The following is a 12,535-nucleotide window of genomic DNA, read 5'->3' as shown; positions in this document are numbered from 1 at the left end:
CTCAACCATGTGTACGCAGAGGTCTTCCAGGGGGTACATCAACTCATCTAGATATTGGCCTAGTTTTACAACAGGCTACATAAAAAGCACTAGCAAAGTCAGTACAAACTAAAATTTCATAAAAAGAAGAACAGGAGTACTTGTGGCACCTTAGAGACTAACAAATTTATTAGAGCATAAGCTTTCGTGGACTACAGCCCACTTCTTCGGATGCATATAGAATGGCTTTTTTCATGAGGTTGATGGATTTCCATTCTATGCATATGCCATTCTATATGCATCCGAAGAAGTGGGCTGTAGTCCACGAAAGCTTATGCTCTAATAAATTTGTTAGTCTCTAAGGTGCCACAAGTACTCCTGTTCTTCTTTTTGCGGATACAGACTAACACGGCTGTTACTCTGAAACCTAAAATTTCATACAATGACTTGTTTGTACTGCTCTATATACTATACACTGAAATTATTTTATAATTATATGGTAACAAGGAGAACGTAGCAATTTTTCAGTAATAGTGTGCTGTGACACTTTTGTATTTTTGTCTGATTGTGTAAGCAAGTAGTTTTTAAGTAAGGTGAAACTTGGGGGTATGCTCCGACATCCCAGCGATAACATCCAAGGGTTTTGTTACAGTGGCTTGGAAGACCAGTTGCTGGGACAAGTGGTAGCTGAGGAGCGACCGGACTTAGAAGAGGCCAAGAACCAGCTGATCATTAGCAACGCCAAGATGCGACAAGAGCTGAAGGAGATAGAGGATCAGATCCTCTACCGGCTAAGCTCCTCCGAAGGAAATCCTGTCGATGACTTGGAGCTTATCAAAGTGCTGGAGGCATCCAAGCTAAAAGCAGGGGAAATCCAGGTAAGTGACTGATTCACAGGCACAGACACCCAACCCTGGTCAGTTTAATCCTTTACAGAAACATGAAATGTGCAGCTGTGATCCTCTGAATGGTCCCACAGGCCAAAGTGAAGATAGCCGAGCAGACAGAAAAAGACATCGACATCACTCGTCTGGAGTACGTGCCTGTAGCTGTCCGCACTCAGATCCTTTACTTCTGCGTCTCTGACCTGTCCAACGTTGACCCCATGTATCAGTATTCGCTCGAGTGGTTTCTTAACATCTTCTTGTCCGGAATCACAAACTCCGAGAGAGCAGGTACCTCTGAAGGGTTAGGGTGCTTGCTGTGAAAACGTGATCATTGCACTACTTTGCTCAACACCTGGGGGCAAATTCAGCCCTAGTGCAAGTGTGAGACAGAGGGTACATCTACACTACAGGGGGGAGTCGATTTAAGATACGCAAATTCAGCTACGTGAATAGCGTAGCTGAATTCGACGTATCGCAGCCGATTTACCCCGCTGTGAGGACGGTGGCAAAATCGACTTCTGCGGCTTTCTGTCGATGGCGCTTACTCCCACCTCCGCTGGTGGAGTAAGAGCGTCGATTCGGGGATCGATTGTCGCGTCCCAACGGGACGCGATAAATCGATCCCCGAGAGGTCGATTTCTACCCGCCGATTCAGGCGGGTAGTGTAGACCTAGCCTTAGATCTGGCATAGGCAGGTTTAGTGGAGTTGCTGCAACTCCACTAAACCTGTTTATGCCAGATCTAAGTCTGGCCCTAGTTGTTTACTGTCAGAGCTGCTTGAATGTGGTCTCATTGCCGGCAAGCTTGAATGTTCCTTCTTTTTTGAGACACACACAGCTGTAATTCAAGATGAGACATGGAGGCATCCTACATCAGCTAGCTTGGCATTGCCAGCATGAGAGAATTTTCTCTGGCTGGGAGCATCTTTCTCCTCCAATGGTTCTCTTCTGAAGGCCCAAATTATTACCTGGTACAAAACAGGGATAAAGAGCTTGTCCTTACCAGTGAGTGTCTCTGCTCCTTCATTTGGGGATTGCTTTTTCCTTGCAGTAAACTTTATTAAGCCCTTCGAGTGCCTCTCAGAGCCTAACATCTACCAGTTCTCTCATTCCAATATCCATCAACATGAAATCATCAGCATGACTTTCTGAGGAGCGAGACAAAGCTCAGAGGAGCTCTGATCCACTCTCTGACAGCATTTTTCCCTGCCTCTGGGCCACCAGGCCAGTCCCATGCAAAGATGTTTAATTTCTGGTCAGACTGCTGCTGTTAATTAGAAATACTGAATTTCATGGATCAGGGCATTTAAAATACTGGCAGCACACAGTAACCTTGAAACTGATGCAAGGGTAAATTCATCTCCCTCAGCCACTGCCACTTTGCTGACATCCCAGGAAGAGCACAGATATCCTGGCCAGATGCATGTGCCAAGATGTAAACAGGGGGCGTAGTTCATTAACATACCACAGCAATATTCTATGCACCTGCAATTAACAGTAATATCGTAAGTATATTTATAATGGGCCACATCAGGAGGGTCTTATCAGTGTTTGCCTGAGTCAGTGCCTTCAGGTTTGGATACCCCACTCCTTGTGAAGGAGCAAACTTCCCTGAGCCAGATCTGAAGAAAGCTGAGATTGACAGCAGGAAGGGGCTAAGAGGGATGTGAGCACATACCCAGAGCCCAGCTGGCAAAGGGCCATGTCAGTACCAAGTGTGGGTCCTTTCTCCTCCACTCTCAGCATTGCTGTTCTGTGCCTGGTTCTTTTCAGACACCCTGAAGAAGCGGATAGTGAACATAAACAAGTACCTCACCTTCAGTCTCTACAGCAATGTGTGCCGCAGTCTCTTTGAGAAGCACAAGCTCATGTTTGCCTTTCTGCTGTGTGTCCGGATCATGATGAATGAAGGGAAAATCAACATGGTGAGTAAACAACAAACTCCCTCATCTGTTTAAATGAGAGGATATCCTGGGACAGCCAAAGTCCAGACTGCTCCTACTCTTGAAACTGGGAGCCAGCGTATTTTGTCTGTACAGATGGTTCTCCACCAGGGTCTGATGATTTGGATTATCTGTCCAAGTTTCTATTCATAAGGGAAGAGTTACTCATCCTGGTCATCTGTTAGGTTGATGTTCTGAATCTTCCAAATGTTCATACATCAAAACAGGAGTTCAATCTCCAGGGGTCTCTTCTAGGTAATTTAGTCTACAACACACACCTTTCTCCAGTATTTGGCTGTGACAAAAATGAAGGGAATTCAGGGTGATCGATTCTGGCTCATCATGGATGATCTGCTATCTGTCCCATTAAAACAGCTTTTCAGTGCTTCACAAGAGGATTGGCAGATGGTAGAGTGTCTTACCACGCTTAAATAACCAGGGTTATGCAAGGGTTGGGCTTTCGTACAGAGTTTTGCTTCCAGAAAGATCAAGATGAATCTGGCTAAAGAGAAGGGATTTTACAGAAAATGGGCTAATCAAAATAAGACTAAGTATCAGATGGGTAGCCACGTTAGTCTGTATCCACAAAAACAACGAGGAGTCTTAAAGACTAACAGATTTATTTGGGTGAAAGCTTATGCCCAAATAAATCTGTTAGTCTTTAAGGTGCCACTGGACTCCTCAAAATAGGACTTGCGGCTTTCTTTCCAGGTTAGATGTCAGTGTCCTTCCTTTTCTTGCCTTGTTAATTAGCTTTCTGCTTTAGGCATTGCTGCTGAGTGAATGTTACAGTGGACCCCCTTGTGCCGCAATCAGATCCCAAACCACCTCATCTGCTCATAAAACAGGACTCTGTCGCAGGGAATTAACCACCCATTTGCCGATCCTTTTGTAGGGTCTCTAGGGAATGTAGTAGACTTTCTCAAATCCTAGAGAGATGAGGATTGAGGTGCATTGACAGAGCACTGTTGAGGAAATCTAATGATCTGATCCTGTGACTGTATAGTCAGATCTGTCACTTACCACATGCATCTGTTAGATTGGAACAGTAAGGCAGGGAAACACAGCATTAAGTTACTGTTAGACTTTGTTTCTTTAACATAGTGTTAGTGCTGTGGGATGTTGCTATTGCTGCTGGTTTTGGGGGCTCCTGTGGTACTTGGCGGCAGCAGCAAAGAGTGCAGCTTGCTGATTCAGCAGACCTCGATGTGATTTTTCTTTATGAATACCAGGCTTGGTTCGGTGGCAAAGGCGATCAGCCAGGTTTATTGTCAGCAAAGCACGGTACTTGCGCCCTGTGCTGCAGGTCACAGGGACACTAACACATGTATGCCTGTCACAAGGTAAAGGCTCAGTCAGCATAACAGGATGCTGTCCCCTACACTGATACAAAGATGCCCCTCCTGTGCCTTCTCCTTTTATACATTGATATGAACAAGTTACATATTACTTTCCATGTGTCATTACTATCCTGTATCTTGTACCTGCTCATTCAAACAAAATGTCCTCTCACGCCAGGAATGTGCTTGCTTGGTTAGTTAATATGTGGTGTGTTGCTATTCTGCCAAGGGCAGGCCTACTTTGGTTCACCTCCTTTGGTTCATACTGTTCTTCATGCCCCAGCAAGGCCACACGCAGTAGTGACTGTGTCCCACAGTATGACGCTGAGATCTTCAAGGCCGAACAGGCTGGCTGTAAATGTGTGCTGTGTGGTCCACAGGACGAATGGCGTTACCTCCTGTCTGGAGGTGCCATTAAAACGATGAGAGAGAACCCAGCTCCTGAGTGGCTGTATGAGAGAGCGTGGGGTGACATCTTGGCCTTAACCAACCTGAAGAGTTTCTCCAGCTTTGCGGATGATTTTATTGACAATATCCAGGAGTTCCGTGCAATTTTTGACAGTACTGAGCCGCACAGGTGAGTCCTTCACCCCTTAACTGTGGATCTGAATTCTGTCTCTGCATGGTAGGCAGTACAGACCCTTCTCCCACAATAATACAGCCATATTGCCAGGAAAAAGAATCACTAAAATCCAGGCACTGACCACACATGACCTCAGAAAATCCTGGTGCATATTCACTTGGTTTTAGGAGACTTGTTTTCCTTGGGCTGATGTATTTGGCATCTGTTCCATCCCCAGAGAGTAACCCAAAGTCAGCATGTGATTCTCTTGCAGAGAGCCCCTGCCTGGGAAGTGGGACAGCACGCTGGACTCCTTCCAGAAGCTGCTGCCTCTACGCTGCCTGCGAGGGGATAAGGTCACCAATGCCATGCAGGATTTTGTGGCCATGAATCTGGACCAGCGCTTTATCGAACCGCAGGTAACTGCCCAAGATAATGCCATGGCAGAAGGCATTTCCATTGAGAATGGATGGGAATGATGCAAACCGACTGCGCGCTGCCCTTGATCACCCCAGCCAGGCTAGCGGCAGATGCTGATTTAGCTGTAAATGGATACTTTACAACATCCCTTGTTTAAATAATGCCTAGCTCTTATACAGCACTTTTCATCAATAGATCTCAAAACCCTTTGTAAAGCAGGTCAGTATCATTATCTCCATTTTGCAGATGGGTAAACTGAGGCATTGAGCAGTGAGGTGACTTGGCCAAGGCCAACAGGCCAGTGGCAGAGCCACGCATAGAATCCAGGCCTCCTGAGTCCCAGTCCAGTGCTCTATCCACCAGCCACACTGTCTGTACTCACTGAGTATTGGGTGGTGATGGATCCACCCACTGCCCTTTAACCTCAGAATTACTCTTAATCTGGAACTAATAACCATACACTGAAAACTACCCAGTACAGGGGTGGGCAAACCTTTTGGCCCGAGGGCCACATCGGAGAATAGAAATTGTATGGAGGGACATGAATGCTCACAAAATTGGGGTTCGGATGCGGGAGGGGGTTTGGGCTCTGAGGTGGGGCTGGGGATGAGAGGTTTGGGGTGTAGGAGGGTGCTCCGGGCTGGGATTGAGGGGTTTAGAGAGTGGGAGGGGGATCAGGGCTGGAGCAGAGGGTGGGGCATGGGGAGAGGCTCAGGGGTGCGGCCCCAGACCCAGCGTCCTGGCCAAACCGCGTGGTGCGGGCCTGAGCTAGCGCCCCGGCCGGAGTGGGGCCAAGCCACGTGGTGCAGCCCCTGTCACAGCGCCCCGGCTGGAGTGGGGTCGAGCCACGTGGTGCAGCCCCCGACCCAGCGCTCCGGCCGGAGTGGGGCTGAGCCATGTGGTGCAGCCCCGACCCTGCACCCTGGGGGCTGGCTTAAAATGGCTCGCGGGCCGGATCCAACCCGCAGGCCATAGTTTGCCCACCCTTGACCCAGTAGGATCAAAGGAAGAGAGGAGGCATGGCTGGAGGTTACAGTGGAGGTTAGGAAGGCAGAAGGCTTAGATTCCGTTCTCCACTTTGCTCTGAGAACTTGAGCACATCACTGGAACGATGTGTGCCTCAGTTTCCCCATCTGGAAAAGGTAGGTACTTGCCAGCCTTTTGAAAGCCATGTGGGAGAGGTGGGTGAAAGATGCCATAGGAATGCAAAGCAGCATCGTCATCATCAACATTGTGCAGAGCAGAGTTTTCCAATGCAGCATCCGTAATAGATCACTTGGAAGTGCAAAGCAGCATTTAGGCATGTACAGTCTTGTCTACACTAGAAAGCTGTAGTGCTTTAACTACACCAGGATAATGACCTCCCTAGTGTGGTTGCATTTATACCATTATGAAGTTGCTTTATACTATAGCTGTTCTCATATAGGAAGGGAAATAACCTATACAGCTACAAGGCTTCTTCATACCAATATAGCTGCATCCATACTATGGGTCGTGCTGATCTAACTTAAGGTACGTCTACCATTATGGCTGTGCATAGAGTAGAGACACTGCGTACCCAGCTAACACATAGATAGCAGTCTAGGCGGTGAGGCCCAGCTTAGGCGAGGAGAGTAAGTGCCTTACACGCCTGAACTATTAGGGTCTGTACTCTATATAGCTTTCTACGCACCCAAGCAACACCTTCCCCATCTACATTGCTATTGTTAGCAGTGTAGTGTCCTACTGCTGGAGCCTTTCTCCTCTGCCTCCCCTCTGCTGGAGGGTTTCACTGCAATGTGCAGCCGCACGTGTAGTACCTGTACGCTATCGGCTGCCAGAAGTGTAGACATAGCCTAGATCTGTAAACAATCATACCCCTAACTGCCCTAGTTATACCAGGACACCTTTCCGATGTACAGCAGGTCTTAGTAGCTGGTTTATGCACCTGATGCCAGTCAGCAACCAAAGGTGGGATTTTAACATCTTATGAGAAGTATCCCCATATTTACAAATTGGGCCCCCAGTGTCAAAGCCCTGGCAGAGCCAGGGGTAGCAGACTAAGAAGCAGTCATTACATATCGTCTGCTTGCTAGTTTTAACATCGAGCAGTTCAAACCACCCTTTCGAGAGCATTCTGTAAAGAGAATGCAGGAATTCCCATTTGTCAGCCAATGGCTTCCATTTGATTAGGGTAAAAGAGACGTGTCTGGGCAGAAGTGTGTGGGTAGCTGTCTGCCTGCCAAATGCACCATTTTAAACCAGTTACACATCGGGCCACAATCTTCAAATATGGCTGCCCAGAGTTAGGCACCTAAATCCATATAAAAGGGGCTGGATTTTCAAAGGGGCTTCAGTGGTGGTACCAAGCAGTGATTCACTGGAGGCAACAGGAGGAGGAGATCAATGGCTCCTGGAGCATATGGTGGTGGAAGACATTGCCCACAGGGTGAGTGAGAGTGACTGATGCAGGGAAAGGAGGAAGGAGTTAGAATGGATAATTAAGGAATGGAAGGGGACCAACGCTCTGATCCAAAACCCACCACAATCAATGGAGAGACTCCCTTTGGATTCCTTGAGCTTTGGATCAGGCTCCCAGGGATACAGTGGCAAATAAGTTAAAAAAGGAGGAAGTGAAGGCCTCTGCACTCGGCCTCCTGAAGCATTATCTGGGTCGAAGACCTGTCTCTAGAACAGCTTATTTCCACTCATCGGGCTAACTGTGATTCCTGAGGACAGACATGACAGTGAACGTAGGGGCAGAGGCAAGGCCGTTGGACCTGAGAGAATGCCTTCTCCCTTTGCTTGCCCTCACCAGCGCAGGTCATCAGATATTACTCTGAGCGAGAAGCCTTCCTGTCTTTCAGACTTCAGATCTCACTGCAGTGTTCAAAGAGTCCACCTCTACTACGCCTCTGATATTCGTGCTCTCACCTGGGACAGACCCAGCTGCTGATCTTTACAAATTTGCTGAAGAAACGAAGTTCTCCAAGAAGCTGTCAGCTATTTCCCTGGGCCAGGGTCAGGTAATTCACTGGTTCCACTTCATTCATTCTGAGCAATATAGTCATCTCAGTACACAAGGGTTTACTCTAGGAAAACCAAATCCTAGCTCACCATTCTGAAAACGCCCCCTTTGGTCCCAGCCAGTCGCAGAGGTTCCTAGTGGCTTGAGAGATTCATTCAGCAGCAACATTCACTCACATTTCTTCAATGGCTTAGAAATGCCTCTAGTTGGACGTTTGTAGCTTCTCTCTCCGATTCTCTTTTGGAGCAGATTTTTTTTTTTAAACCTTCATTATAAAAGCACGTGGAAAGCAAAACTAACTTCAGGCATAGACTTAACTGTGGCCTGTGTCCCTCTTATATTGTTAAGATGCTTTTCTGAGACACTGGTTTGGTTGGAATTTTGCCATTTGGTTTATGCGGGCATCAGACCAACATTTGAGTGGAAAAGTAGCTTAAATGGTTTGAATGTCTTTGAGCATTGATGTCATATGCAGTCATTCTAACAAACAATACAAAACATACCTACCATACAGTAGGTATGGTAAAGTTGGGGAATTTTGGTTTTCTTCCTTAGGGTCCCCGAGCCGAGGCTATGATGCGAAGTGCTATGGAACGTGGGAAGTGGGTCTTCTTCCAGAACTGCCACTTAGCCCCAAGCTGGATGCCTTCGCTGGAGAGACTCATAGAGAGCATCAATCCTGACAAGGTTACACAAACACACACATGGATATTCTCCTTGAATTTCAGCCTGGTGTTTTATTCCACAGCTTTACCCAGCTTCCTCTGGACCAGGAAGGAGACTATCTTATCCTGTGATCTTTTTTCCCACACCCATTCAGTGTGGGCAGGGTTAGTTGCCTATTTGGTAGGATGTGCTCACCAGTCCCATGATGCACTGCTGCCCTGTGCACACCTCCTCCTCCAGCCCAATGTTAACAATTCTTAACACTTACCTTTTCATATATCAACTCAGGGACATCACTTCGATGGCACTATAATTGCTCCTCCTCCGCCAGTCCAGTTAAGTACCTTCCCTCCGTTATCACCTTCCCAGTTCCACCCGCTGTATCCATCCCATTGATGGAACATTGCACTGGTGTCCTGGTCACTCATTTGCCTTGTGCTTGAAGCCATCACCCCTTTACTGTCATAATCACTGGCTGACGTTTCCAGCCTTGAAGCTTCTATCTTACACCAACCCTCTTAAGGAAATTACAGATGTTACTGACCTGATGGAGGAATGATGGCCAGTCCTTGTCACTCTAGAGCTTTCTTCTCTCTTCAGAGAGCCTCTCCAATGACAAAGAGCTGCCTGGGTTGGCTAGAGAGTGGGTAGTAGCTTACAACACTACAAGGAGCACAATAGCAGGAGGCCCATGTCCAGTGGAAAAGCCTCCAGTGGATCTGTTTAGTCTACAAGCCTGGACCCATTTTGGGCACTAAGGGGAAACCCAGCAGCTAGAAAAATGTAATTGTTACCACGTTAGGCACATATCCTGTGGTCATCACTAAGGGGGCTGTAGGTGCTGGAAGCAGTTTTTCTATATCCCGTAATGTTTAAATGTTATCAGGCATCCAATATGAAAAGAATCATAAAATCACAGAAAGGACCATAACTCATAGAAACATAGCTTAATTTTGAGCAAAATGAGCAGGAAGCTTAATTGATAATGCAACTATGTACTCAAAATAGTACAGTTTGGGAAAGTTTGGGAAATATTTAGCTCCAGTGATTTTATGCATTTTCCCGTACTTTTGTGCCATTGGTTATGACAATATGAGCTTGTTTCCACCATGTAATGCATCAAAATATTTGCCATTGTTGTAGAGTGGACTGATTTGAGAAAAAAAATTCTGTCTGCGATTTTTAGGAAGCTATGCAGATAAGAAGACACCTACCTCCTAATATAAGACATATTTTTGCTCAACCGGAGACCAGTTTAAAGCACACATGTTACAACTGTAATTATCTACTTATTGAATGCAGCAATACATGTAAACTACTTATATAACAGAAATGACTCCTAGTAGAAGGACTGTAGAATGTCTTGTATAAATATATCATCTGAATAACAAAATATAACCATACATTCTTATATAACCCTACATCTAACTATGAGCTACTGAATGTCTAATGCAACACCCCCTCGAGTTATATTTACTCACAAAAGTAGCCACAGTAATCGGCAGATAGTTGAAACATTTCTACTCCCCCACAGAATCTGTATCCAATGCATTCAATACTCTGTTGCTACTCTCATCACTCACTGTAGCATACATCGGAGCACACCAAGTCTTCCTGTGGCATTTGCAGCTCCTTGTTGCACGGGTACTCTCAAAGCCACGTTGCACAAAGATGAGGATGACTTCTGGAGCAGGTGGTGGCACCGTCATTTTAGGAACAAGATGTCCTGTGCTATCTATCCCCAATCCAATGTATGTGTGACTGATAAATCGCATGTTCCAGGAGCTGCCTGACAGAGGCCATTATTGGTGGCAGTTTCTCACTTGTTTTGTTCTTCTGAGCAAACAGCTTGCACCCACCTTATCCAGAAATGCTTGCTTCTTACCACAGTCTAGTACAGATACCAGTGAGCCATAGGCTGCTCACTGAAAAAGCTGCATTTGGGTTGGACTGCAGTTACCTACCTTCGAATCTTGCTAGTGATACTGAGCAGGGACTACTTCATTCACCCACTGCTTGGTTCTTCATTAACTCTCTAGTTAGGTCAGGTCTGTCCATGTCATGAATTCAAAGTAGTAGTCCTAACTTGTGAAGCCATCAACAGGCAGAGATGTAGCTATCTCCTAAACTGCCATATTATCTTTGATGACTGACTGTGTCTGAGTGTTTCTGCTCTTTGCCCTCAAACTGCTCACACGTGATACAGAAAAACTGCACCATTTCCAGCAGCTACTTCCACCCTGGTGATGACCACCAGAGATATGCCCACCATGTGACAGCAATAGAATTTTTCTAGCTGATGGATTACCCTACTTTATTAATAAAAACCCATTTTAAAATCTGGAAGGCAGCTTATTGCATTGTATTAGAACTTTGGGCGATAACAATGTGCCACACATCTTGATATCTAACTGGGATAGGTCTGCTCGTCAACAGAAAAGCCTTTCATGCGGCTGGGTAGTTGAGCGGGGCATCTCTGCTGAAAGAGTTTTCAGTGGTTCTGAGCACAGGGAATCTCAGGAGAAATGGATCCCTCTGGAGAGGTTTGTTCCATCTGAGTTGGGAAGAGCATTGCCTGGTAGTGAGGGAGGAGGACCTCCAGTTAAGAAGGCTTCCACTAAACTTCCTTAGTAAACAGGTATCTTAAACTTAACCTCAGCGCACTTACAATCCCTTTAATTGTCTAGGTGCACCGTGACTTTCGCCTTTGGCTCACCAGTTTACCCAGTAACCAGTTCCCAGTGTCCATCCTCCAGAATGGCTCCAAGATGACCATTGAGCCCCCCCGAGGGGTCAAGGCCAATCTGCTGAAGTCCTACATTAGCCTGAGTGATGACTTCCTGAACTCCTGCTCCAAGGTAAGAACCACGTCCTTTCCCCCAGCTCTCTGCCTGGACCACTTGGCATTCTTCCTGCTGCCATTAGATCATTGAGGAGCACACTGGTTTTGTACAGCCTTATGGGCTGAGTGTCCGTCTCCTGGCATGGCACCTCAGCAATATGGGTTCTGTCACATATTTCAAACAGCAGGAACTCTGGGGCCTTTTGGAAATATTGTGGCCTACCTTTTCAGACTGGGATGTCTACAATTCACCCTCATATCCATATTTAGAATCATAACTTTAGACACTCATGTTTGAAAATGTTGGCCCATGACTTTCCCAAATGGCATAGCCAGAGCCAATATTCCATACCTTTGGGCTGGGCTCCTTGTCAGCCTTCTGAAATCAGCAGGTTGGGCACTTTAGCTTTCCAGCTTTCCACCTGCTGATGTGCCTAAGAGCATACATATCTCATCCAAAAAGAGAGAGCCAACCACTGGTCAAATAACACTTGCTCCTCTTATTGTCCCCATGTCCTGTAGATCTCCGAGTTTAAGGCATTGCTGCTGTCACTTTGCCTGTTCCATGGTAATGCCCTGGAGCGGCGGAAGTTTGGGCCACTGGGGTTCAATATCCCATACGAGTTCACGGATGGAGACCTCCGCATCTGCATCAGCCAGCTAAAGATGTTCTTGGACGAATATGCAAACATCCCGTACAAGGTGGGAATGGAGAGCTGGTCTGCCTTACCTCTGAATGGGCGCTGGAGAGGTTGCTGGTGCATAAGGAGGCTGCATGTACTCTGTTGTGAGTGTGGGAACTCTACACAGCTGGGAAACTCCATGGAAGCAGTATAGTGTGTGATAACAAGGGGGGCATCATTGAAGGTGTCTGGAGACAACCTAGGAGA

General features: G+C 46.6%; 2 protein-coding genes across 8 annotated transcripts in view; one reads left to right on the top strand and one right to left on the bottom strand.

Moving 5' to 3' along the window:
• The window catches only part of DNAH1 (dynein axonemal heavy chain 1), a 160,018-nt gene that overhangs the window by 130,590 nt on the left and 16,893 nt on the right, over positions 1–12,535 (top strand). For 5 of the 7 annotated variants that reach the window (XM_065551361.1, XM_065551362.1, XM_065551365.1 and 2 more), the window contains 9 exons: positions 632–857; positions 959–1,154; positions 2,639–2,790; positions 4,529–4,725; positions 4,985–5,129; positions 7,977–8,135; positions 8,693–8,824; positions 11,491–11,661; positions 12,168–12,347. In XM_065551361.1, the coding sequence (XP_065407433.1) occupies positions 632–857; positions 959–1,154; positions 2,639–2,790; positions 4,529–4,725; positions 4,985–5,129; positions 7,977–8,135; positions 8,693–8,824; positions 11,491–11,661; positions 12,168–12,347 (1,558 nt within the window). Of the gene's footprint in view, positions 1–631; positions 858–958; positions 1,155–2,638; positions 2,791–4,528; positions 4,726–4,984; positions 5,130–7,976; positions 8,136–8,692; positions 8,825–11,490; positions 11,662–12,167; positions 12,348–12,535 lie in introns of those variants that run through there. The other 2 variants (XM_065551363.1, XM_065551366.1) reach the window with 2 other exon arrangements.
• The window catches only part of LOC135972651 (HAUS augmin-like complex subunit 3), a 32,654-nt gene that overhangs the window by 17,427 nt on the left and 2,692 nt on the right, over positions 1–12,535 (bottom strand). The window lies entirely within an intron of this gene.

Source organism: Chrysemys picta, chromosome 7 (assembly GCF_011386835.1).
Source record: "Chrysemys picta bellii isolate R12L10 chromosome 7, ASM1138683v2, whole genome shotgun sequence".
Classification (NCBI taxonomy): Eukaryota; Metazoa; Chordata; order Testudines; family Emydidae; genus Chrysemys; species Chrysemys picta.
The sequence above is the reverse complement of the archived record's forward strand: the minus strand, read 5'-3'. Positions and strand labels throughout refer to the sequence as shown.